General features: G+C 30.8%; 1 protein-coding gene across 1 annotated transcript in view; it reads left to right on the forward strand.

Annotated features, from left to right (window-relative positions):
- Positions 1-3,776: 3,776 nt before the first annotated feature.
- The window catches only part of LOC127735466 (proprotein convertase subtilisin/kexin type 5-like), a 35,322-nt gene continuing 12,891 nt past the window's right edge, over positions 3,777-26,207 (forward strand). The window contains exons 1-2 of the mRNA XM_052245633.1: positions 3,777-3,881; positions 9,475-12,774. Coding sequence (XP_052101593.1) covers positions 3,828-3,881; positions 9,475-12,774 — 3,354 coding nt within the window. The 5' untranslated portion in view covers positions 3,777-3,827. The remainder of the gene's footprint in view (positions 3,882-9,474; positions 12,775-26,207) is intronic.

The following is a 26,207-nucleotide window of genomic DNA, read 5'->3' on the forward strand; positions in this document are numbered from 1 at the left end:
CATGCCTATTATTAAATACGCATTGTCACTTCATATGCAAATCAATACACCAGATAGACGCACGGTTATAGTGCTTTCTTAAAAATAGGATACAATGAATTTGGTATAATTATGAGTTGTATTGAGAAAGTTGTTTAATTTAACATGCAAATAATAAAAATTTTAATATTGATGAACAGGCAATGAAGAATATGTTTTTTTAATGTCATGCCATATTTTTGTTTAACGAACGCTGCTAGTAAACCATTTATTGTGAAAACGAAATAAAACTTTATATGCCAACAGTCAGCTACAGTGCGGTATCATGCTCCATTTCTGTTTTACGAACACTTCCAATAAAACTATTTATGTGAAAACTAAAAAGATATATGTGAACAGTTAGCTACAGAGCTGTATTATCTTCCAGCATGCATTTTGGCTAAAAAGCCAAGAACATAACACATATTTGAAATCATAGAAGCTTTTCGAATTCAAACTACAATATGTTATACGTGATGAAAGAAAAATACCCTTTCCGAAAAATATGCCAAAAAGATAATATTAGGAGTAAAGAAAATTAAACTAGAGGCTCTGAAGAGCCTGTGTCGCTCGCCTTGGTATACGTGCATATTCAACAAAGGACACTCTCCAACATTGAAGACAAGAATAGAATTAATAAGAAAAATCTCTGTTTGTTGATCTTGTATTGCTGATCATTTAGCCTGTTTAGTTTCTCTCTATCTTCTTTAGTTTTTGCTCAAAACACAAAAGAGGGTAAAAAAAATCCTTATTTAAGGGGCTGGGCAATCACTCCTATAAAGAGTGACAGCCTACTACATTTATCAGCAAAATGTGACTTGTTAGTAGATCGGACGATTTCCTCTATATTATCTTAATTGTAGATCTAGTCTTGATGATCATTTTTGCCTATTTAAGTTTCTATCTGTCTATTATAATTTTTAAGAAATAAGGCAAAAACGCAAAATATTGTAAAAATCATCATCAAAGGGCAATAACTCTCATAAGGAGAAGGCTGATGATTTCAACAATGTGAACTTACTTGTAGAACTTGTCTTGCTGACCATTTTTTCAATTAAATGTTCCTCTGTATCTATTATAGTTTTCAAGATAATAGGCAAAAATGAAAAAAAATGGTAAAATATGTCATTTAAGAGCAAGAACACCTATAAGAAGTCGTCTGACAATTTTGACGTAAATGGACAGTTGGTAGAGCTCAACATTCTAAACATTTTTGCCCTGTCAGATTTTCTCTATTCATAAAGGTTTTCAAAATAATAGACAAAACTAGCATTTTACCTCTATGTTCTATTTTAAGCCATGTCGGCCTTGTTGGTTGGCAAGCGGGGTCATCCGACTCATTTTTTAAACTAGATAACCTAAGGATGATTGTGGCCAAATTTGGTTTTATTTGGCCCAGTAGTTTCAGAGGAGAAGATTTTTGTAAAAGTTAACGGACGACGACGGACGACGCCAAGTGATGAGAAAAGCTCACTTGGCCCTTTTGGGCCAGCTGAGCTGAAAGTGCTTAAAATATATTTGATGTTAATGTCAAATAGACAATTACACAACACATACAATACCAAGTAACAATATAGATTTTGTCAATGAGAAGACATCACATTAAAAGGTGAATTTGAAGCAATCAATTATACAAGACCTAGGATAAACGTTCAAAACAAATCGATACATACCTTGGTTTGTACTATATGTAATCAAACATTGCAATTTTCCTTTTATCTTTGACGTCCTAAATGAATATTCTCCCGACGAATGTATAGCGCGTAACTTTCTACCTGGAGAAAAAAACTGAAAACCGTATACAAAAACCAGGTATTCTCTGCTGTCGTAAAACAACCCATACTAGACACTAGACTTTAAAGTTTATAAATAGAATGTATAAAACAAAGTAATATTATGTTAAGCTTTGATTAATTTATGTAGACATAGCAATTGTATTATAAAAGCTGATGATAAAGCTATCTGCATTTCAAAGTTTGAATTCAAATCCATCAATGAAATACATTTCATTGGTGATATTTTGTAAAATAAATAAAACTTAAAATAAATCCAAAAAGAGAAGCGGAAGATAGCAATGGATGATTCAAATTCGTAAGTCGAAGACAAACTACCAACGCCATGGGAAAAACGAAAAAAACGACCAAAAGACGAACAACAGTCTACAAAACACAAAATAGAAAGCTAAAGACTGAGCAACACGAACACTATCAAAACCCGGGTATATCTTAGGTGCATCGGAATGGTAAGCAGATCGTACTCCGCGAGTGGCACCCGTCGTGTTAGTCATGTGATTTGGTCATGATGATATTCAAATTGTGGTAACGACAATTAGGTCATATCCATCGTCATCTGTGAAGTCTCAACATATCTAGGATCGACATATCTAGGATCTGTTAGTTTTAATTTATAAACATTTTCATAACTAGTGGTTGTAGCATATAAAAGACAATTAAGCATTAAACTTAGAGCTAGCAAAACAAATGTTCCAAGCAGTAAAATTGAAGTCATGCCTTTGAGTTTTATGGACGCCGTTCCGAGTTGGTTGACCGTTATGGAATATATACAGATGGCTACGTATATGTTCCAATTTTCGTAACCATAATCTCGTCCTCTTTTCCTAGATTGAAACATCACAGAATGAGACTTAGCACGCACCGGTTTTGCACTTGCACGAAGGTTGCAACATGTGAAGCAGAAATTGCCTAGCCTTCCAGAGTACTTGATTTCACCCCGGATTTTGATGAGGTTCGTGTTGCTCAATCTTAAGTTTTCTATGTTATGTTTTGTGTACTGGTTCGTCTTTTCGTCGTTTTTCGTTTTATCCAATCACATTGTTAGTTTTTTCATTGGACATCATTTTATAAGACAGAAAAAGAGGCAAACTAATATGATAATTATTCAGAACATCTGCTAGTACAAACAAATTCAGCTTCTGGAGCAGGTATATCCAAGATGAAAACCTTACAACCTGTTTATCTATTTTAATAGCAAATAAAATCGATGTCTGGAGAACCTCAGGGATTGACCTAGTAATTCCCTGTATAACATCAAATGTGTATGATGATCAAATATTCTGTAAAAGAATTTTAATGCATAGAAATTGCCTTGAATTATGGTTCCTGACACACTGCTCCCCAAAAGAAAGTGAATCATCTGTTATAATTTCCCGGATCAGTTACTTTGCTTTGATTACGTACATTATCTTTTCGCCCTTTTATATATGCTTTCACTCTATTAGTAGTTTATTATTTTGATCAAATTCAACATCTGAAACCTTTAAAGCCTGAATTTTATTAGTTTAACATTTATAGCCGTCTGTAATGCAACGGACCAAAACCATTCGCTGAGACTTTCGTTTAATGCTAGCTGTTCTTTTAGGATTTATCATGTTACACTCTTTATCGAACTGTTTTAATTCTTTCGGGTAGTGTAGCAGTCATAGAATCTACATCAGTCACATCAACTAAGAAGATAAGTATAAAATACATTTTTTTTAATTATAATTTATAAATGCATGCCATTTGAAAAGTTTTTATACAACGTACGTTGTCGGAAATGGAGCATGAAAAAACAAATGCAGTATTCATTTTCCTGCTCCTCAAAATTAAAATTCTTAGTATTTTCAAGTTAAATCAATACAATTAATAATTATATCAAAATCATTGTTCTTATTTTTAAGAGAGCATTCTTACCTTGAGCCTATCTGGTGTATTGATTTTGCATATGGAATGACAATGCGTATTTAATAATATGCATGACATACATATGTCTTTTAAACAGTTGGATCGTGATTTATCACGTAATTGAAAATGATCAAAACATCACTGTTTTATCAACTTTTGTGCGTGAATATTAATATCACGGTAGGTAAAATTTTCATTACATTGTAGTTATAACTGACATGTATGATTCTTAACGCTTATCTTAAAATTAATATGTTTTGGGGGTTTCACTTTCGATTTCATTCGACTTAAAATGATTTATTAATTGATGACTGACTATTTTTTGCTCGTTTGACTACTTAAAAAGCACCCAGGGCTAGAGCGGTTGCATTATTTACATATCGAGCACGCATTGGTACCCAAACAAAGACAATTATGTTACAAACAAAGATGTATTGTCGTAATTATATGTGCTGTTTTTATGTTAATTTATTTTTCAATGCGTTTTACACTGATAAAATTTTTCACAAGCAATAGTCTATTGTATAAAAGGATGATCTATGTAAAAAGGTCTTAATGTTCCGAGTTTTATTGTATATAAATGTCACTGTTAATCGGTTATCTGTTATGCAGTTAATCATTCGCAGCCTATAGCAGTACGAAATATTTTATATGCAGTTTTCGACGTTTCAGTAGTAAATTTATTACGGTAAGGAAAGGAGATATTAATATAACCGAAATCCTTCCCCATTTAACTTTCTACTTTAAGTAACAATGATCTATTGATCCCAAAATCAATAGGCGTCTTCCCTTCTCTATATCTTACATCTGCATAAGTTTCGTGCAACTCAACCTACCACCCGGAAACAAATTTTCATTTGGTTTTCTAGTTTTAGTAACAGTGACATTTTACCTGTGGACTCCTCAATAAATATAATTATGCCTCTTCATTATATCTTCCATATGTATAAATGTCAGTCCAATTATACAGCTGAGAGTGTTACCCTACGGCAACCATTTTTCCGATTTGTTTTATGAAATTTTTAGTACTACATAACGTTACCATGTTATTCCGAAGTTTTTACTGTGAGCATAATGTTATGTTGATTTGACAGGACGTTTTGTCTAACGTCCAAGAAGCTCTTAAAAAATTCCGGACCATAAAATGCAAAGTTATTGGGTAGATTTAAATAAAATATTACAGAAGACATATTTCACCAATGTTGATTTATTTTCAATAGAAGCATCTTCAGTAAAGGCATCAATACGAGAATATAAAAGTTGTTTTCAGGTCTTATTTGTCGTGAATTGTGATTTTTAAATCATCAATTGGAAGTGACCGCATACGTTACCTTTAGGCTCGCCTTTTTGTGCAACCGCCGTAGCGGAGGGGGCATTACGTTTTACCCTTGTCCGTCTGTACGTACGTCCGTACGTCCCAAAATTGGTTTCCGTTCTCTAACTTGATGTTGCCTCAACCAAATGTTATGAAACTTATACACAATGCTTATTACCACAAAACACAGATAAAGTTTGAATTTTGGTAGAGTCACTCTAACTGTTCTAGATTTATGTCCCTTTATAAATGGAAAAATTACAAAATTTTTAGTATCCGTTCTCTTACTTAAGTTTGCCTCAACCAAATGTTATGAAACTTATACACAATGCTTATTATCACAAAATACAGATCAAGTTCGAATTTTGATGGCGTCACTTTAACCGTTCTAGAGTTATGCCCTTTATAAATGTTAAAATTGCAAAATATTTAGTTTCCATTCTCTAACTTAAGTTTGCCTTAACTAAATGTTATAAAACTTATACACAATGCCAATTACCACAAAACACAGATCAAGTTGAATTTTGGTGGCGTAACTTAAACATTATCGAGTTATGTCCCTTTATAAATAGAAAAATTGCTAATTTTTTAGTTTCCATTCTGTAACTTAAGTTTGCCCCAACCAAACATTATGAAACCTATACATAATACACTTTTATCGTTCTTGAGTTATATCCCTTTATAATGTTGTATGCAAGCGGGGGCATCATCTGTGTACATTGGGACACATTCTCCATTTATCTAGTAAAGGAGTTGACCGAAATGTATGGAAACCCTTGGTAGTGTAGGTAATGTGTTCCATAATGTGCTCGTAATCTTCAGGTTCCTGAAAAGTCTTGCAGTAGCGTTTATCAGATTGTAAACTGAATCCCTGGCTATCTCCATTTGTTGTTAAATCATGTCTAAATGTATCAGTTTTCTATATCATGTATGTAATTTGGTTTCATGTTCTAAGAGGCAAGAGCATTTCCAACTAAATACGGTGACCCATACTTTTTATTATATTTTTGAAAAAAGTATGGTAAAACCTACATTTTGGAAAAGTATAAGAAAACTCTATCCTATCCTATCCTAGGAAATATATACCGATGATCCACCTTAAGATGATGTACATGGCGTTATCAATCACGTGAACGAAAATGACCTCAGACTGTTTACGTTGTTACGGCTATGACGCAAAAAAATACCTAAAAAAATGTTTGCTTTTAATTAGTAAGCGTCTGATGTCACGTTCAGTCACGTGATTTATGACGTCATGTTCGGGAACTTTTCATTTCTGTTTCATAGCTAAGATTTTCTCACGTAACTGGCGTGACGTCATGTCACTGAATATGGTAACTTACTACTACATGACAACCGCACTCACAGAACGAAATTGAAATTGCCGACTTTGACACTTAGATTTGTTACCCATGGCATAGATTGCCTGAGCCATATTTGGCACAACTTTTTTGAATTTTCTGTATTTCATACAAAAATAAGAAGATGTGGTATGAATGCCAATGAGACAACTCTCCACCACAGACCAAATGATATAGAGGTTAACAACTTCAGGTCACCGTACGGCCTTCAACAATGAGCAAAACCCATAACGCATAGTCATCTATAAAAGGCCACGAAATGACCAATGTAAAACAATTTCAACGAGAAAACTAACGGCCTGATTTATGTACACAACAATGAACGAAAAACATTGATATACAGCAACAAACGACAACCACTGAATTAAAGGCTCCTGATTATTTTGGACAGGCACATATAGAATGTGGCGGGGTTTAAGTAGTTAGATGGCACCAAACTCTCCCCCTAACTTCGAACAGTGGTGCAACAGCACAACACAAGAACACACTATACAAAACGATAAACGAAAAACAAACATGATAAACAGCAACAAACAACGACCACCACTCAATTACAGGCTCCTGACTTGGGCCAGGCACATATGGAATGTGGCGGGGTTGATTGTTGGCGCCAAACCCTCCCCCTAACCTTTGATAGTGGTATCTATAATGATTTTTTTTTAATAAGGCATATGGTAAAAACTATGTTGAAAGCGTACTAAAGTTTTGGATCAAAAGCAGCTGTGACTCATTTGAAAAAAAAAAACTCATCAAAGATATCAAGATGTATAAGTTCGCACATCATAAATATGTTTCGTCTATATAAGACGTTGAAATACAAAAGTTGAAGAGCAAGATAGCACCACTATCCAAGGTTAGGTGGAGGGTTTGGCGCCAACAAACAACCCCGCCACATTCCATATGTGCATGGCCCAAGTCAGGAGCCTGTAATTGAGTGGTGGTCGTTGTTTGTTGCTGTTGATCATGTTTGTTTTCGTTTATTGTTTTGTATAGTGTCTACACCATCTGTAGCTTGAAAACAAGTTCAGTGACCTGGCACTCTTTTTGTTTATATTTTTTTAACATATCATACTACATTTTTGACAAAATATAAAAAAAACATTATTTTGTGTGTATAATCTTAAAAGAATTTAAGAAAAACTTGTTTTGGACCTAGCATTATTGGAGCAGACAAAGGTCATTTCGATATTACATAAACCCCATCCAAAAGTAAAAACGCAAACAATATCTAATTCTGAAGCAAAAAGTCGGCAGCAGTAGAACCGCTGAAAAAATACAATGGCTTTATTATCCGACTGGATCAACTTAGAAACTATTGAAACAAACTCCTGAAAAAATAACGCGCAAAGTTCTAAGGACACCTGCGAAAATAACATGAATATTAAGTCTCATCATAAACACCCCAAAAGTTCAAATCAAACCCCTAAGAAGAATACACAAGAAAAAAAACTGGAAATGCAGTTATCTTCCCAAATTAACATTATTAAAGGAAAATACGGGAAAGCACTTTCCCGAAATTTTCCGTAGCAGACATTCTCAGAATGTACAGTTTTAATTTACATTTCATCGATTTTTTGTGAGAAATTGTATCAAGTAAAAAACCAAGATAAATGTCCATAACCTAAAAGACGAACAACAGTATACAAAAGAAAACTATTAACAAAAAAAACGAACTTCAATTTGAATTTAAAATGGGATATCCATAAAAACTGGCAAAATAAAACGCTCAACTATATCAAGCAACTTTTGGCTATTAGACAACTGTCGTATTCCTGACTTGGTACAGGCAGTCGTATCCCTCACATTGTATAGGCAGTCGTATTCCTCACATTGTATAGGTAGTTGACGGGACTGCGGTTACGACAATTGTATATATCTCCTAATTGATACGATATTCCCGGGCTTGTATTTCCTATCCTCACAAGGAAGCTATTAAACCAAGAGTTCCAAACGGTGAAGTTGAAATCATCCCTTCGTAAATTTTACGGACGCCATCACGAGTTGGTTGACCGTTATGGAATAACCGTTTCACAGATGATATCGGATATGTTCCTTATGTCGTAACTACAATACCCTTCCCTTTTCACGAATGTGACCTACCGAATTAGACTATTTACCGGATTTGTAATAACATAAGCAACACGACGGGTGCCACATGTGGAGCAGGATCTGCTTACCCTTCCGGAGCACCTGAGATCACCCCCAGTTTTTGGTGGGGTTCGTGTTGCTTAGTCTTTAGTTTTCTATGTTGTGTCATTTGTACTATTATTTGTCTGTTTGTCTTTATTTTTGGCCATGGCGTTGTCAGTTTGTTTTCGATCTGTGAGTTTGACTGTCCCTCTGGTATCTTTCGTCCCTCTTCTGGAACATACTCGTCGTCATCTGTGAAACAGTTACTCCATAACGGTCAAACAATTCGTGATGGCGTCCAAACAGACATAATTGATTAACGTTACAATAATAGGGATCCAGCAGCCAAATTTCTGTAAACATACATCATAATCTTCTTATTTTTATATCATAAATATACAACTAAACTGAGTTGAAAAAATCCATACAAATGGACAATTAAATCTTAAAAAGACGACAAAAACGTTTTTGCAGTCAATAATACAGTACAGTCAAACAACACAATATGGAAAACCAAAGACTGAGTAATACGAACCGTACCAAACACTGTGGGGTGATCTTATTGTCATTGCAGAGGTTTTTATAACTTACTATACTATATTAGATTAACTCATTGTTGAAGGCTGTACCATGTGTACGGCGACTTTTTGTTGCTTACATCCACGACCTTTTGTCTTTGATGAATAAATGTCTTATTGGCACATTAAGAAAAGTTTAATGCAATATTAGTTTATGATATATAGTTGCATACAGAAAAAAAAAACCGATGAACATGGTATCCTCGATTTCAATGATTTTCAAAAGATATTTGACTATATATTTCTAATTAACCAGATGATACGTCTCTTGTACTTGGTCATCAGAGCTTTTGATGCTTTCTCTGTACTCTACAAATGTATGTTTACATACTTGGTTCTATATTTAGAAGCATAGGCGGCGTTAAACTATATCCTATTTCTATTTGTAGGTATTCTCCATGGTTTGTTTACCGACAGAAGTATATCTTCCTGGAATGAACAAATGTACAAAATTATGTCCTCTAGGGACATTCGTCTATGATCAGAAGTGCGTATTAACATGCCCAGTTTTTTCTAAGATATTAAAAACGGAATTAGCGAATTTTTGCTATTTCAAAACCGAGATATCCTGTCAGACAACACCTTGTAATGACGAGTATCCTCTTTGCTACAGAATGGATTGTCTTAGAACATGTCCTGAGTTTACAGTTGAGTATAATCAGACGTGTATAATGGAATGTCCAACTAATATGCCGTTTATAACATTTTATGATTGCGAAGGAATTTGTTCCAATGGTAGAAAAGTATGTTCCACTTCATGTCCAATCACACACCCTTACATTTTACAAACAGATTTTTTCTTGCGTTGCGTAAGATACTGTCCAGAATATACTGAAGAAATATCAAAGAATAAAAGTTGCAATCTAAATTGTCCGTCTTCAAAACCTCTTTTATTTAACAAAACATGCTACAGTAGTTGTCCAGATGAAGCATCTTTTCTTTTTTTGAAAAATTCAAAATATAATGAAATATATACATGTGAAGAACAATGTCCTATTAACACAGTAGTTGATAATGATAGATGTGTTAATTTTTGTCCTAAAGGAAAACACTTGTTTAATAATACATGTCTTACGGAATGTCCTTTAAGCCATAAATACTTGTATCCAAAATCTTTCATTAAAACTGATGAAATAAATTCCGATCGGGCGGAGTTCTCGTGTGTCAAAGTTTGTAATACAATCGACAATACAAAGTATAGTAACGATCCCAGGTATGTTGCCTTTGACAACTTATGCACAGATAGGTGCCCACCAATTGCTAAATATGAATTTAATGTATCATGTTTAAAAACTTGCCCAAATGAGCACCCGTTTATGGAACAAACATACAGAGGTGTTAAATGTGTTGATAAATGCACACATCTGCAGTATAATTGGACATGCGTATTTTATTGTCCGGCGGAGGCAAAAAAAGTATTTAACAACTTCTGTTTAACTTCATGTCCTTCGGAACATTCATTTATGGAACCGAGTCACAGTAGCGTTAACTGTGTTGAGGGATGCAAACATTTAGAGTTTAACAAAAGTTGTGTGCAGACTTGCCCATTCAATGCCAAATATGAATTGAATGGATCTTGTTTAGCTGCATGTCCATCTGATAATCCTTTTATAGTGTCAGATGACATATCTAAATGTGTTGACAAGTGTAAACGAAAACAATTGCTGTATAAAAACACCTGCTATTACAATTGTCCAAAGATGGCAAAATACGAATTCAATGGATCTTGTGTAGCTTCATGTCCTGATGAATACCCATTCATGGAATTAACAAAGGTAAATACTAGGTGCACACAAAGCTGTAAACTACTACATTTCAAAAATAATTGTGTATCTACCTGTCCATCAAATGCAAAATTCAAGTATAATTCGACATGTGTAAACCAATGTGGGAGTGGTCTTCCATTAGAGTACGATGAAATAATAAAGATAAAGGCGACCATTTATAGCTGGGGCAGTAGAGATATCGTTAAGTATAAACATAATTATCACTGCGTTGTTTCATGTCCAGACGGAACATTTCTTTACAACAATTCGAAATGCGTTGTGTCCTGTCCTTTAGACAAAAACATTGGATTTAATGGCATCTGCTATGAACGATGCCCAGTTTCTCATTTGTATAAAATGCCACGAAATAATTATTTTACTTGTGTAAAAAACTGTTCAACTCCAATTACATACAACAACACATGCTTAACAAAATGCCCAAAGGAAGCGGAATTCGAAGTTTATGGCTCATGTGTGGCAACTTGTCCACAAGAAAAATTGTTTAAGGAATTAACTACCCGTAACACATACCACTGTGTTGGTAGTTGCAGTATACTACATGCAAACACTACATGTGTATCCGTTTGTCCTTCCGAAGCAAAATTACAATACAAATGGTCATGTGTAAGGACCTGTGAGAAAGATCTACCTTATGCCTTTCATAATACCTATATCTTGCCTAATCAGTTCAAATGTGTAAAAACTTGTCCTTCGAATACATGGCTTTACAATGAAACATATTGTGTATTTGTTTGTCCACAGACCGCTAAATACTATTATGAAAATTCATGTGCGAGTGAATGTGATACAATTCGGCCATATGAATACATTATTAACTCAAAATGGTATTGTGAACAAAAATGTCCTAAAAATACATTTTATTTTAATTTGTCATGTGTGACAAAATGCCCAATGAACTCATTTATGTTTGATTCTAAATGTATATTCCAATGTCCAGTTTCTCACCCACTGAATTACACAAGAAATAAGAAGGGCTACGGGATTTACGAATGTGTATACGAATGTCCCAACGAGAAATTTATGCATAATAATACTTGCTTTGATAAATGTCCTGGTGGAATGAAAAGTCATTTATCTTCATGTATTAAGATATGCCCCAATTCCCATCCAATCACTGATTCCCAATCTCAATCATGTGTTCGTGTATGTCCAAAAAACTCAGTTTTGAAAAATAACTTGTCTTGTGTTAGTTCGTGTCCTGTCGATTCAATATACATAGAGAATCAACGATGTGTCGAACGTTGTGACAGATATGATGCAGTTATTGAAACAACACGTCAGGGTAAAAAGTGTCATGACAAATGTCCGCAACACCTGTTTCTTGAAGAGATAAGTAACCGTTGTGTCGGAAATTGTTCAAAAGGCCTGATAGTCAATAACATATGCAAACAAATAGAAAAATGTCCATTCCAGAAGTATATAGAACATTCACTTATTGGAAGAAGATGCGCAAACAGATGTTCGCAGAAGTTTTTTCTTAATGGAGCGAATTGCGTAAAAGAATGTCCACCTGGGAAAGTTATAGCAGGTATCGAATGTTTGGATACCTGTCCATCTTCGTTTCCGTTAAGGTACGAAGATTATACATACTTGAAAAAGGGAATTAAATGTTATAAACAGTGTCCATCTGATTATCTGGCGAAAGGAACGCAATGCATTTCGAAATACGATTGCGGAAAGGGATATTTTACATATCAGAAAAGCTGTTTAAAAGTATGTCCTCAATGGACCGTTAAAAGTGGTGATGATTGCCATTTGTTGATTACATATATCACCATGACAATTTGCTGCGTGCTTATCACGATCTTGGCGTTGATTTTCCTGTATGTCATCATATTTTATAGAGGATCATCTTTCACAGATTACAAAATGTTTTTTTGTAGATTTCAACGTAAAAAAGAGGTTTGTGTTTAGTTTATGACATTCTCACCTGTGCTATTTTTTTCTACCCAAATAAGAAGCTGGTATAGAGCTAGTAAAGTTTTCTTCATTGAAATACAATAAAATATATCTATAAAACCGACACAGGTGCTTACGACATAAGGAGTAAATCTTTATCAGCAAGAAAAAAAAAGACTTTTACTACCAAAACCAAAAACTGAAATCTTGCAAGAGCATCAACCAAATAAGTTACATGAACACTACAACTAAAGCTGTGTAAGGATGAAATTATGTTTAAAGGAGCTGTAACTCAATTTTTTATTAAAAGCATAGTTAATAAATTTATACGCTAGATCGTTTTTGCGTACAGAGATACAAATATAGAATAATTTTGTTGATCAGTATTCAATCTATGATCTGGTAAGTTCAGGTAAGAAATATCAGTTGATGTCACTATAATATCAGAGAAATACCATAATTGAGATATAGTTATCTAAAACATACAGACCTTCTACTCTACAATACTTTTTACCTTTAAAAAAAATCTTTGCCAGGAGCAATAATGCAAAATTAATATATCTACAAAACTTCGTTTTTCGTAAAACTACGGATTTTCTACCCCAGGAATAGATTACCTTAGCTGTGTTTGGCAAAACGTTTTGAAATTGTGGGTACTCAATGCTCTTCAAAATCGTATTTTTTTTTTGCCTTTTTAACTTTTTTGATTCGAGCGTCACTGGTGAGTCTTTTGTAGACAAAACGCGCGTCTGGCGTACTAAGTTTTAAGCCTAGTACGAGATCTATGATGAGTTTATCTATGGATTAATCAAAATATCCAGACAAACAAGAGGAAAAGTTCCAATGCCGTATTGTAGCAATGCAAAACATTCATCTCACCAATACAGGAATAGAACCAATATTTTCGTTTGACACAATAATCTTACGCGGAATTTGCATGCATTATCTCCATATAGTAAGGTTTTATTCATGGTTTAATGCAACAAGTTTTGGGTAGTCTATGATAAATGGATAAAAAGTGTAATTTGAAAGAAAAAGAAACAATAAGAAAAGGAAACAATAAGAAAAGGAAACAAATTTGTCTGTCTCCCTTATCATTTTAAATGTTTAAAAATAAGTTTGATGTGCTGTTCTAGAGATATATATTGATACAAAATCCCTTCGATCAAAACAAAGAACAACGTTTTGATGTATAAATACTGGGACAAAACTTTTGTTTTTTATATATGTTACAGTTTTTCTAAATTTAGGCATTTTGTAATATGACTGAATTTTCAGGCAATTTATGAAATGCCTAACCTTGACAGGCATTATATGAAATGACTGAAAATATCTATTCATTTTGTAAAATGACTTAAATTAGGAACAAATTCAACAAATTGCCACAATATCTTGCAAAGAAAATAAATTATTATTTTGTAAAATTGAGTTTATCTTCCAAATCAAGCTTGGAAAGTTTGTATTCTTTTTAGTGGAACTACGTAAAGTATGTAATCACTCTGTATTGTATAATTTTATGATCATCTTGTCATGATGGCAGAAGGACAAATTGTTCTTACGATAGAAAAAAGTTTAGAGACTAATTTTTTGAAAATCTAGATTTAAAACAGAAGTTTGTGATATGAAGCAGCGAAAAATAATTTTTTATTGACTGGTTATTGTTTGTTTGCATTCAGTAGCGAATATTTCACGTATATTTAAGACGAGAATAAAATAATAACTAATCAAGGAGCTAAGTTATGCAATAGATTAAAACCCGGATAAAGACCAGGTATTTTGACTGTTACTTGAAATGAAGTTATGTTGGATAGGGACAGAAAAGTTGCTTCGAATTTATACATTCTGCACAGTCAAACAGATTCCCTTGGTATATAGCATTGGTTTCGCCATACAATTTCGTGTCTAGTTGTGATGCAAAGGTATATGTGTATCTTCATCTTCTCTGCCTAAAGAATCCTTGGGTTTTTACAATCGGATGAATTAATGCATCGTTAGTTGACCGTTGTTAAATCTTGACAATCGACCAAGATGAGACAAATAAAGGTGCCCAAAATGGTAAGGTGGTTATTCTAGTGTTAAGACCAGATTTTATTCCAAACGATGTATTTAAAAAACAACAGGACAAATGTGTAACATATCCTGCCATCCAAACGTTATATGAAATAACAAATAATTGTCGAGTTCTGTGCTTTTGGGAATTTTAAATAATTCAGTAGAATTTATTTCTAATTATTAAAACTCTTAGAATGTAAGCTTTAAAATTCATTAATTATCATAGATAAAACTGCTCTTTTGTTTGATACTTTCAATTGCTCATTTTTTCTATAAAATAATTTCAGGCATTTTGTAAAATGCCTAAATGATTTAGTCAATATTTAAAATGCATGAATCTTATGTGCAAAAATAGTATCGCATATTGGACGGGCTATAATGTATCATTGACATATAATTCCATTCGCGAAACATAAGTGCTTTTCTTTTTGTCTTTAAATTTGCATATACTATATTTCCATTATTTTTTAATACATCTATTATCAGTTATAAATTATTAACATATAAATGCCCATTGCCACGGCCAAGCATAGTTTATACATGTTCAATGTGCATGGACATAATCATTGTACAACTTCATACATGTATAATGTTTAGTTTAAACATATTTTATTTGCTAATTTACAATGTACATGAGCCATTGCCAATAACATGGAATTGCAACATTAAGTTAATTGTTAAATCAAAAAAATCAAAAAATGTCTATGTGTTAACGGTTATCTGATCGATCTGTATTTTATAAACGACCATAAACCATTGTTTAAGTACTTGGATAAAGAATGTTTGAACATTTCTTGACACCAAATTTCTACATGTGAACAAAATGGCAAACGTGGATAAAAAAACAGATTTCAATGATTAGGAATTTGGTCTCAAGAAATTTTCAAACATTCTTTATCTACTGACCCAAATTATTTTTCCTCGTGTGGCAGTTAACACAGGAATGTAACTTTTTCAAATTTAAAATACTAAACTAAAACCAAAATAAAAGAACGAATTATTGTAAAGGTTTCTTAATGTAAAATTCTTGACTCCCCCCCCCCCCCCCCCCCCCCCCCCAAAAAAAAAAAAAAAAAAAAAAAACTGATATTGACCATTTTTGTCGGCGGCGGTAACATCTAGATTCAGTCTATAGTTATTTTTCACTTCAATTACTTTGTCAAACCTTAATGGAATTTTACAAAACCTGGACAAAAACTTTTCAAGATCAAAGTAAAGCACCCTGATCAATTTTTTTTTTATCCGTTTTGCACTTATAAATGGACTTTTTTTAAATAGCTTTTATTTAAATACAGTCTAATATTGTTGAAGGCCGTACGGTGGTGTATAGTTGTTAACTTCTATTTCATTTAGTCTTGGTGGAGAGTTGTCTCATTGGCAATCATACCACATCTTCTTATTTTTATATAAACTCATCATAGATAACATGATTAACAATTGTGTACGCCAGACGGGCGTTTCGTGTACAAAAGACTCATCAGTGACCGTCGAAAAAAAATTCTTTTCTTTTCTATTAAATAAAGTACGAAGTTGATGAGCATTCAGGACCCAAATTTCCGATAGGATTTGCAACATACAGCTAAGGTAATCTATTCCTGGGGTAGAAAATCCATATTATTTCGAAAAATTTAAAATTTTGTAAGAATATGATAGTTCATGTTAACACAGAAATGCTGACTACTGGGCTGGTTATTCCCGGAGAGGAAACATCCACTAGCAGTGGAATCGACCCAGTGGTTGTAAGTAAACTCATTATAGATACCAGGACTAAAATTTTGTACGCCAGACAAAATATAGTTTCATATAAACTATATAAATTTTAGTTTTAGCCACACATTTTCCTGGAAATCCGACCAATTCGTTTCTTTAAACAAACATTGAATTTTAGCTAACGTAAACAGAAGCTTTTTTCATGATTAAGAAATAGCATATAAAGAATAATTTTGATTTTTAAAATTTACTCCATATTTTACTTTCAAACTATCTCTTATTAGACCAACGGGCTGATACGACTGATATCCGCTATCTAAGCAATTTGATAAAAAATAATGTATGATTGCAAACATTACTACTTGCCGTGAAGACAAAGGACAAAGATGGGACAAATTACAAGTCAATGTAGGGTTTTCACCAATAGGCAATACCATACCGATTCGAAGAGTAAGATATAAAAGGCCACAAAATGTGAAAAAATCACAAAGAAAATTAATGGCCTTATTTTTACTATAAAATAGAACGAAAAACAAACAGCAAACAAACATTTTACTAAAACCCGCGGTAATAATGGTTATAGAAATGATCACGCCATAATCTATAAGTATTAACCTTGTTTTAAATTAGAATATATTCTTAACCTAAGGCGTATCTATTGATTTATATCAAATAAATACTAGACACACCCCAAATCCAAATTTCCAAATTATGGTAATGTTGATTATGATCTCGAACGTGATGCCAGATTTTCTGTAATATAGAATTTCTATAACTTTGTGAACACCAGGCCTACAAGGCTCAAGCATTTATTTACTTTTTACACCATGATAAATGTGGAAGTTTCATTATTGGAAGCCATGACCAATTAATACAACCCAATTGATAAGATAAATAGAAGGAACATTTTCTTTTCGAAATTTCATTAATAGTATTGCACAGGGGATAAATCAAGAATCCTTTCCGTTAGTTTTCTGGGATAAAAATTCCAGGTTAGAACGGACTTTGAACATTTAAGTTAACTTTTTAGACATTTAACTACTATAGGGGGTTCTTGGACCCCCCAAAAAAATTTAAGACCCCCAAGTTATATCATCTTACATAATCTCAAATGACATAATATGACATAATATGACATAAAATGATATAATATAGGGGTCATAAATAGAAGATGGGGGTCATAAATAAATTATATGAATTAAAACCTCATAATATGTAAAACTTAATGTCATAAGATGAGGGTCATAACAAACTTAATTGAATATGACCCCCAAATTATATCATTATATCTTTATAACACCTGAATTACATACGATGGTGGTCATACATAAATTAAATATATATCTATTAAATACCTTTAAGAAACCACACACCATGAACTGAAAAATTTATAATTATCAATCAACATTATAAACATTTATCATACAAAGTTTCCATACATTATCTGATGGGCTTTGAAAGAAAAATGTGAACCTATAGATGTGGGTGTTTTTTTGTTACAATATCTTAACTGACAATTGTATAAAATATCACCAACTAGCATAACAGAATGATGAACCTCTCAACAAAACAAATGAAAAATACAATAGTATCAACAACAAAAAAAAAAAAAGGATATGTAATGAAATTAATATATACTTTATTCTCATTAAACACAAGTTATTAATTTAAAAAAAGATCCAATTAAAATATCCTAGTTTATTCTGTATAATATTATAGTACACATGATATTAAGATGAGACAAATCACAATTCAAGTCACAAAATAAAATTTATACACTTTAAAGTTTAGATAGTTCCTTTATGATCCTAATCCATTTCTTACCCTAAGGTAACACAGACGTTCAGTATAAGCGAGATTTTTTGCAACTTTATTAAGCAAAACACTAAACTATATGGTATTTGTTAAACATGTAAGAACCATTCCTTTTCTTATACCATGACCAAAATTATATATATTTTTTCAAGTTTCATATGTTTTTTATGTACATTTTGATTTACCCAAAAATTTATTTAAGTGTGCTATTTCATTAATCAATTAAAGTTCCCTATGAAACTGAAATTGGCATCTCCATTTTTTAATCCTTAAACCCCTAAGTGACATGACCATCCAATAACCTTAAATGATTTTTACTTGTCAAAGTTTAAATCTTCTATCATAAAAGGTTTCATCATTATTACACAATTAATGTATTCTAAATTACTAGACCTTAGAAATCTATTCATTTCTATTACCAAAACAAAAAGTTGACCAATCCCTAGATTACTGGAGCATAACCATCAATATCTATTGATAAAATTTTATTTTAAAAGACTAAGTACCTAATTATGTTGTTAATGTTAACTGTTTTAAACTTATCAAAAGAATAAAAACATGTTTAGCACTCTCCGTACATAGTTCTACTGTTACTTTACCTCTTTTCAATGCAATTTTATGAAACCGATGTTAAACTTCCAGTTTTTATAACAATAGGTTAAACAAATACATTTTATTCATAATAGTATCATACAGAAATCCAAACACAATTTTATACATTGATGATATAATATGACAATAATTTTAGTAGTTTTATAATTAGATTTTTTTTTAGTTTAGATATTGTTGAGTTTTAGAAATGTTATGTTTATAAGCATATTGTTTTGATGTAATGTATGGATTTTTTCTGTCATCTTTTATACTGATTTGAAATATGGTTAAAGTTAAATACAATCACTATGTACCAACATATATCATAAAAATGATAACTGTTTTTCCATTTCCTTAATGTTAAACTATCTCATTGTAAAGCAATTTATAATATCAATGTTAAACTTTCCCCTTTTATTAAAATTTATCATTTTAATGTTAAATTTCTTCCTTACAGAAATGTAACCAAAAACTTATCCTTTGCCTATATTATAGGACAAATTCTTTGAATTTATGACTAGTTTTAGAGTAGACCTTTTTTTCTAACTTTGTTATAAATAGTATAATTATATTGTTTTGATTTAAAGCAAAGATTTTTTATTTTAAGGTCATCTTTTATACTGACTTGAGTTATTATTAAAGTTAAAATATCTCACATTTTCACAACATATATCATAAAAATGTTCACTGTTTTCAATTTCTTTAATGTTATACTATCTCATTGTAAATCAATTTATAATACCAATGTTAAAAGGGCATTTGCTGTCAAATCCATGTTCACCGAATTGACTCAAATTCTCATATTTGATTTATAACATACTAAAACCTTATCCAAATTACAATATGTCTGAAATAAACAATTAGCAATGCATGGACTCCATAAAAAGTATCAGCATTTCATATCGATTTATGTTTATTTTTAAGTATAGATATTGTTGCCTTTTAAGAAATGTTATGTTTATAAGCATATTGTTTTGATGTAATGCATGGATTTTTTATGTCATCTTTTATACTGATTTGAGATATGGTTAAAGTTAAATAACATCACTTTGTACCAAAATATATCATAAAGATGAGAACTGTTTTTCCATTTCCTTAATTTTAAACTATCTCATTGTAAATCAATTTACAATACCAATGTTAAATCCCCCTTTTATAACAATTTATCATTTTAATGTTAAATACGTCCTAACGGAAATGTAACCAAAAACTTAATCTTTGCCTATATACTAAGACAAATTCTTTGGTTTTTTGACTAGTTTTAAAGTATATTTTTCTCTAACTTTGTTATAAATAGTATAATTATATTATTTTGATTGAAAGCAAAGATGTGTTATTTTTAGGTCATCTTTTATACTAACTTGAGTTATTATTCAAGTTAAAATATCTCACTTTTTAATAACATATATCATAAAAATGTTCACTGTTTTCAATTTCTTTAATGTTATATTATCTCATTGTAAAGCACTTTGTAATATCAATTTTAAAAGGGCATTTGCTGTCAAATCCATGTCCACCGAATTGACTCAAATTCTCATATTTGATTAATAACATACTAAAGCTTATATAAAAATTACAATAGGTCTGAAATAAACAATTAACAATGTATGCACTCGATAAAATGTATCAGCATTTTGTGTGTATTTTAGTCTAGACGCCAACTTATTAACCATCGAGATGACCTCAGAAGGCTGTCGATGGTCATATAATCCGAAATAAGCATAAACATGAATATAAATAGATAGCAACCTCGTGCATTTGGACTTTCCTAGGTCTGTTTGATTTCATGTTTTAGGTTAAACAAAATAAGTTAATCGTCGTTTTTACCTGTAAAAGAATGATTTTTTTTATTGATTGAATCATTCAACGAAATGGTTCACTTTAGTTTCACTTTTAATGTTGACATTCTTTTCCTTTTAATGGCTGAACACGACTAATATACGCGTACCCAATCTCTAGTTAATGGGTTATATTGAAGTTTACATGAATATGGATTCAATGAGATCGAATTATTCACTTCTTGCTTATTTTGACAAAATTGAACTAAACTGGCTGCTAAAAGCCAAATGTTATTTCACTATTTCATTTTCATTAAGGATTGGGAAAAAATTATACTTTAATTGTTTTTATATCCCATAGCTAATGCTCCTTTAAACTATCTCCTTTTATAATGATTTGTCATATTAATGTTAAATTTCCTCCTTACAAAAATGTAAAACTGATATGATAGGACAAATTGTTTTTTTTACTAATTTTAAAGTAGATTTTTCCATACTTTGTTAAAGCCATGAGTTTAGATATAGATTAGTTTAAAAGTGGGGCAAAAGATACCAGAGGGACATTCAAACTCATATGTCGAAAATAAACAGACAAAGCCATGGCTAAAAAAGAATAAAGACCAACAGATAAACAATAGTACACAAAACACAACATAGAAAACTACAGACTGAGCAACATGAACCTCACCAAAAACTGGGGGTGATCTCAGAAATCTTAAGAAATATTATATTTACGTTTGTATTGATTTCCTAATACATAAACACCATGCTAAATGTTAAATAAGAGAATAAGTACATTTGCCAATGAATTGTCTTCCTAGTCATTGTTAACCTTAATGATTTGGTGCTTTTTATATATTTATATATACATGTATATATATTTAGTCACGTTATGTTTGTAAATTTGGAAACAACTCTGTAAACATGGAAAATACTGAAGATTTTTGATGATAGGTAAACAGTATAACTCTATAAGTTTTGGTTTTCTAGGAACAAATATAACAGGACTTGAATTTTGTTATATGGTTTATTGAATGTAAACATGATAGAAAATTGTTTTATAAATTTTTGCTGTTGTTTTTATTTATCAAAGAAAACACTCATTTTCTATTTACAAAATGTAATTGTTTAATAAAAGATAAACATGTGTAAGATTTATTACAACTACTCTTTTTGTATTATTTAGATTATTTTTTTTATGATAAATGTACATTTTTATTAAAAGCTACAGCTGCAGTACCCACAATTTCAGATACAGTGCCCAAAACTACTGTTACAGTGTCTAAAATAACTGCAAGGCCTCTGCCAACAATTACAGCTACAGTGCCAACTATAGAAACCAGTTCATCCATTAAAGTTATAACGGACATTTCATCCATATTATTATCTACCAAATATCAAAAAAAAAAAGGGGAGAAGAATTTCAGAACTAACTATGTTAATACTACTTGTTCATTTTCATTTATTCAAAATGAAAGTACTGAATCTATGATAAATGGTGCCATCACATTTTTCTGAATACTATTACTTATGATAAAAAACGAACATATATCATACTCACTGTTTTTATTTGTGTTATAATACTATTATTTCATATTTTTAAAATATATTTTGTAATAAAAAAAAGTTTTAAAAATTACAAATGAATAAAAATTTATATGAAAGAATAACATATATAAGAAAACCACTACAAATTTATAGATTGTTTTCATTTATGGTATAAAGGATTGTGGATATGGGCAAACATTGTCACCTTTTTGTCATAACTGCTTTTGTTAGATTCCATTACCTACAGCAAAGAAACCATCAATACCTACCAATTCATACTAGTTTAGAAAGTCCATAATTATATTCTCTTAATGATATACACACAACACACTCCTCATTAACCTTATTATCATCGCAACCATCCTATTCAAGAAATCCAGATACTCCAGATTCATCTGAACTACCAAATATCCAAAATCCATCTTTATCATCATCATCATCCCTTTGACCATCTGCACTGTATTTTGAAAGGTGGTCTTATTCAATTCCTACAGGACCAGGAGTGCAAACCCGGTTGAAAAGCCATCTTCTCTAGTCGCAAATAGAACACGAAACAAAAAAAAAGAAAAATATCATTTTGAAGAGATGATTGATTAAGAATTGTGTTTCATACAAATTTCATTGAATTTCAATTAACATAACAAAAAGGTTCAGAACTAGATGCCAGTGTCAAACTCATTTATATATACATGTACTTGTTTTGCTGTTTGACCAATTTTCTATAACAAAACACATATGAAAAAAAGGTAGTATAAAGCTATTAAAAATCATAATAATTGTTTTAAAACTAACAATAAACATTTATGAAAAATACAAAAAAAAAACACCATTTTACATGTTATGTAACTGGGAGTGTTTCAGTCATAAAAGTAAAATGTTCAATACAGCATTACAATAAAATGATTGTGAAAATTTTTATTTAATACTTTGCAAACTAATTTTTCAGTCGTTTAGATTGAGACATATGTAGTTTGTTTGGTTTTTTTTTTACATTTGTTTTATGTAGATTGACTTATGTCTTAATTTCTTAATACTTATGTGTATGTGTGTGTGTGTGTTGTTTTAATTTTGTATATACTGTTATTGGAAAATTCAGAAACAAAAAAAAAGCCAATGATTTTTTAGTAGCTAAGATTTAGACAGATATATTTTCTATTTTTTATTTTGCATTCCTTATGTGGATTAACATATGGTTTGATTTCGTAATACTCATCTGTATGTATGTGTGTTTTTGTTACCTTTTTTTTTTTGAGTCTTAAAACTAACAATAAACATTTATAAAAAGTACAAAAAGCACCAACCATCTTACATGTTGTGTAATAGAAGTTTTTAAATCACAAAAGTAAAATGTTCGATACAGCATTACAAGGTTTGAGTCAATATTGATGTCATCCTCGATTTGGTTGCCTTTCCAAATGATATTTGATGAAAGTGTTTATTATGGAGTGGGGTATCAGTATCTTATAAACACCCTCTGTAGTTTAGTAGTTTAGATATAATTTAGTGTAGTTATTTTGTTATGCTTCAAGTTAAATTTCTGAATATTAATTTTTTATTTGTTTTGAAATTGGTAATACTACAAATATGTATGCTAATAAAATGATTGTCAACATTTTCATTTAATACATGCAAACTAATTTTTCAGTAGTTAAGATTTAGACAGATGTTTTTTTTTTTTTTTTTTTTTTTTCTTTTTATAAAGATTGACTTATGTCTTAATTTCTTAATACTTATATGTATGTATGTGTTGTTTTATTTTTTTATACTGTTATTGGTAAATGCAGAAACAAGAAAAAAGAGCTAATGATGTTTTAGTAGTTAAGATTTAGACAGATCTATTTTCTTTTGTATCAATCCTTATGTAGATTAACATATGGTTTGATTTTTTAATACTCATGTGTATGTGTGTTTGTTTTTTTTTCCCCCTTTGTTTTGTCTGAAAACTAACAATAAACATATATAAAAAATACAAAAAACACCTAACATTTTACATGTTATGTAACAAGAGTTTTTCAATAATAAAAGTAAAATGTTCAATACAGCATTATAAGGTTTGAGTCAGTATTGATGTCCCCCTGTATAGTTCCTCGATTTGGTTGCCTTTCCAAAGAGTATTCGATGAAAGTGTTTATCATGGAGTGGGGTATCAGTGTCTTAAAAACACCCTCTATAGTTTAGTAGTTTAGATATAATTTAGTATTGATTTTTTGTTATGCTTAATGTCGATATTCTGAATATTAATTTGTTGTTTGTTTTGATATTGAAAATACTACAAATATATGTGCCAATACAATGATTGTGATATAATAGAAGTTTTTATTTTCATTTAATACATGCAAACTAATTTTTTAGCAGTTTAGATTTAGACAGATGTATATTTTTGTTTCATTTTTTTATGTAGATTGACTTATGGTTTAATTTCTTAATACTTATATGTATGTGTGTGTATGTATTGTTTTATTTATTTTTTATACTGTTATTGTTAAATCCAGAAACAAAATAAGTGCCAATGAATTTTTAGTAGTGGAGATTTAGACAGATGTATTCGTTTTTTAATTCTCATGCGTATGTGTGTGTGGTTTTTCTTTTTTTAATCTCCTTGTACGGTTATTGTTAAACTTTTGTGGAACAAAATGAGTGCCAATGATATATATCTATGTATGCAATACTGGTAATTTCATACTTGTTTTATACATGTTATTATTGATAAGAAAATCTTGATAATGTCTCATTTAATTGAGAAAATGTCTTAAAAATATGTCATATATGCATTTAATGTTTGCAAATTAATATCACACAATTCACATATCATTTTTAATCTTGAAGTATTAAGGTATTGTTATATAATTTGTTATTATTGTTAAATACCCTTTCTGTGTGTATTATGAACTGCTATAGCAAATAGTAACAATGTTAACTCAGAAGGATCACATATATGTATCAAAAAAGAAAGAAAAAAAAAACATGTTTAGGAAGAACCAAATACTTTATTTTATAATTAATAGTTCTAAAAAAAAAAAAAAAAAAAAGCACCGTTTTATTGTGTGTGTGTGTGTGTGCACATATTCAATGTTTTAAAGTTTTATAAAGCAGAGTTATTGTTTATATATTTTTAATATTAAAGGTATCAAAAAAGAACTTCTTCGTTTTATACTTATTTGATACATATTGCTTTTATTAAAAAAAATCTCTATTTGATATGTTTAAAAAAGAAACACAAAAAAAAACAAGACTTGCGTACCAATGTTGAAAGTCTCTAAAGAACTATCTCATATTCAATTTAAAAAAAAAAAAAAAAAAAAATACAAGCTAATATGTTTAAAAAATAAATTCATAAATCTATTTTATTTTTTTTTTCACATATGAAAATAAGCAGATTTATTCTTACCTATATGTTTTTTTTTTGTTTTTTGTTTGTTTTTTTTTTGCTGTTATAAAAAATACTGTAAATACGTTTTTATGATTGTTGCATATTTGAATAAATGTTGAGTAAAACATATTTGATTATTTATGTTATTTCATTGAACAATCCAAATTGCAAATTGAGGTCCTATTTCTATGTGCTCTGTCAATAGAATTGGAAGGAGATTGAATATTCATTGATACCTTGATTTAATTTGTTGTTTGGGTTACTTAAGTTTATTGAGATTTACGCCAGAATCATATCAAAGGAACTATTGAACAGGTACATAAATGTATTAAGGGTAATAAAACAGGCAAACGAAAATTAATGTATAAGGAAATTTTGAGTTCTAATAAACCCAATGTTCATGTATTCTTTAAACTACTGGACTACATATCTTGGAGGTCATAGAGATTTCATCTGCGATTGGAAAAATTGAAAAATCACCTTGAGAGAAAGCTTTGCAAATTGTGTCATCATTTGACAGAGGAAAATATACACAATCCGCTTAATACAATGCACGGCACCAGGGGAGACCA

The sequence above is a fragment of the Mytilus californianus genome, unplaced genomic scaffold, assembly GCF_021869535.1.
Source record: "Mytilus californianus isolate M0D057914Y unplaced genomic scaffold, xbMytCali1.0.p SCAF_1, whole genome shotgun sequence".
NCBI lineage: Eukaryota > Metazoa > Mollusca > Bivalvia > Mytilida > Mytilidae > Mytilus > Mytilus californianus.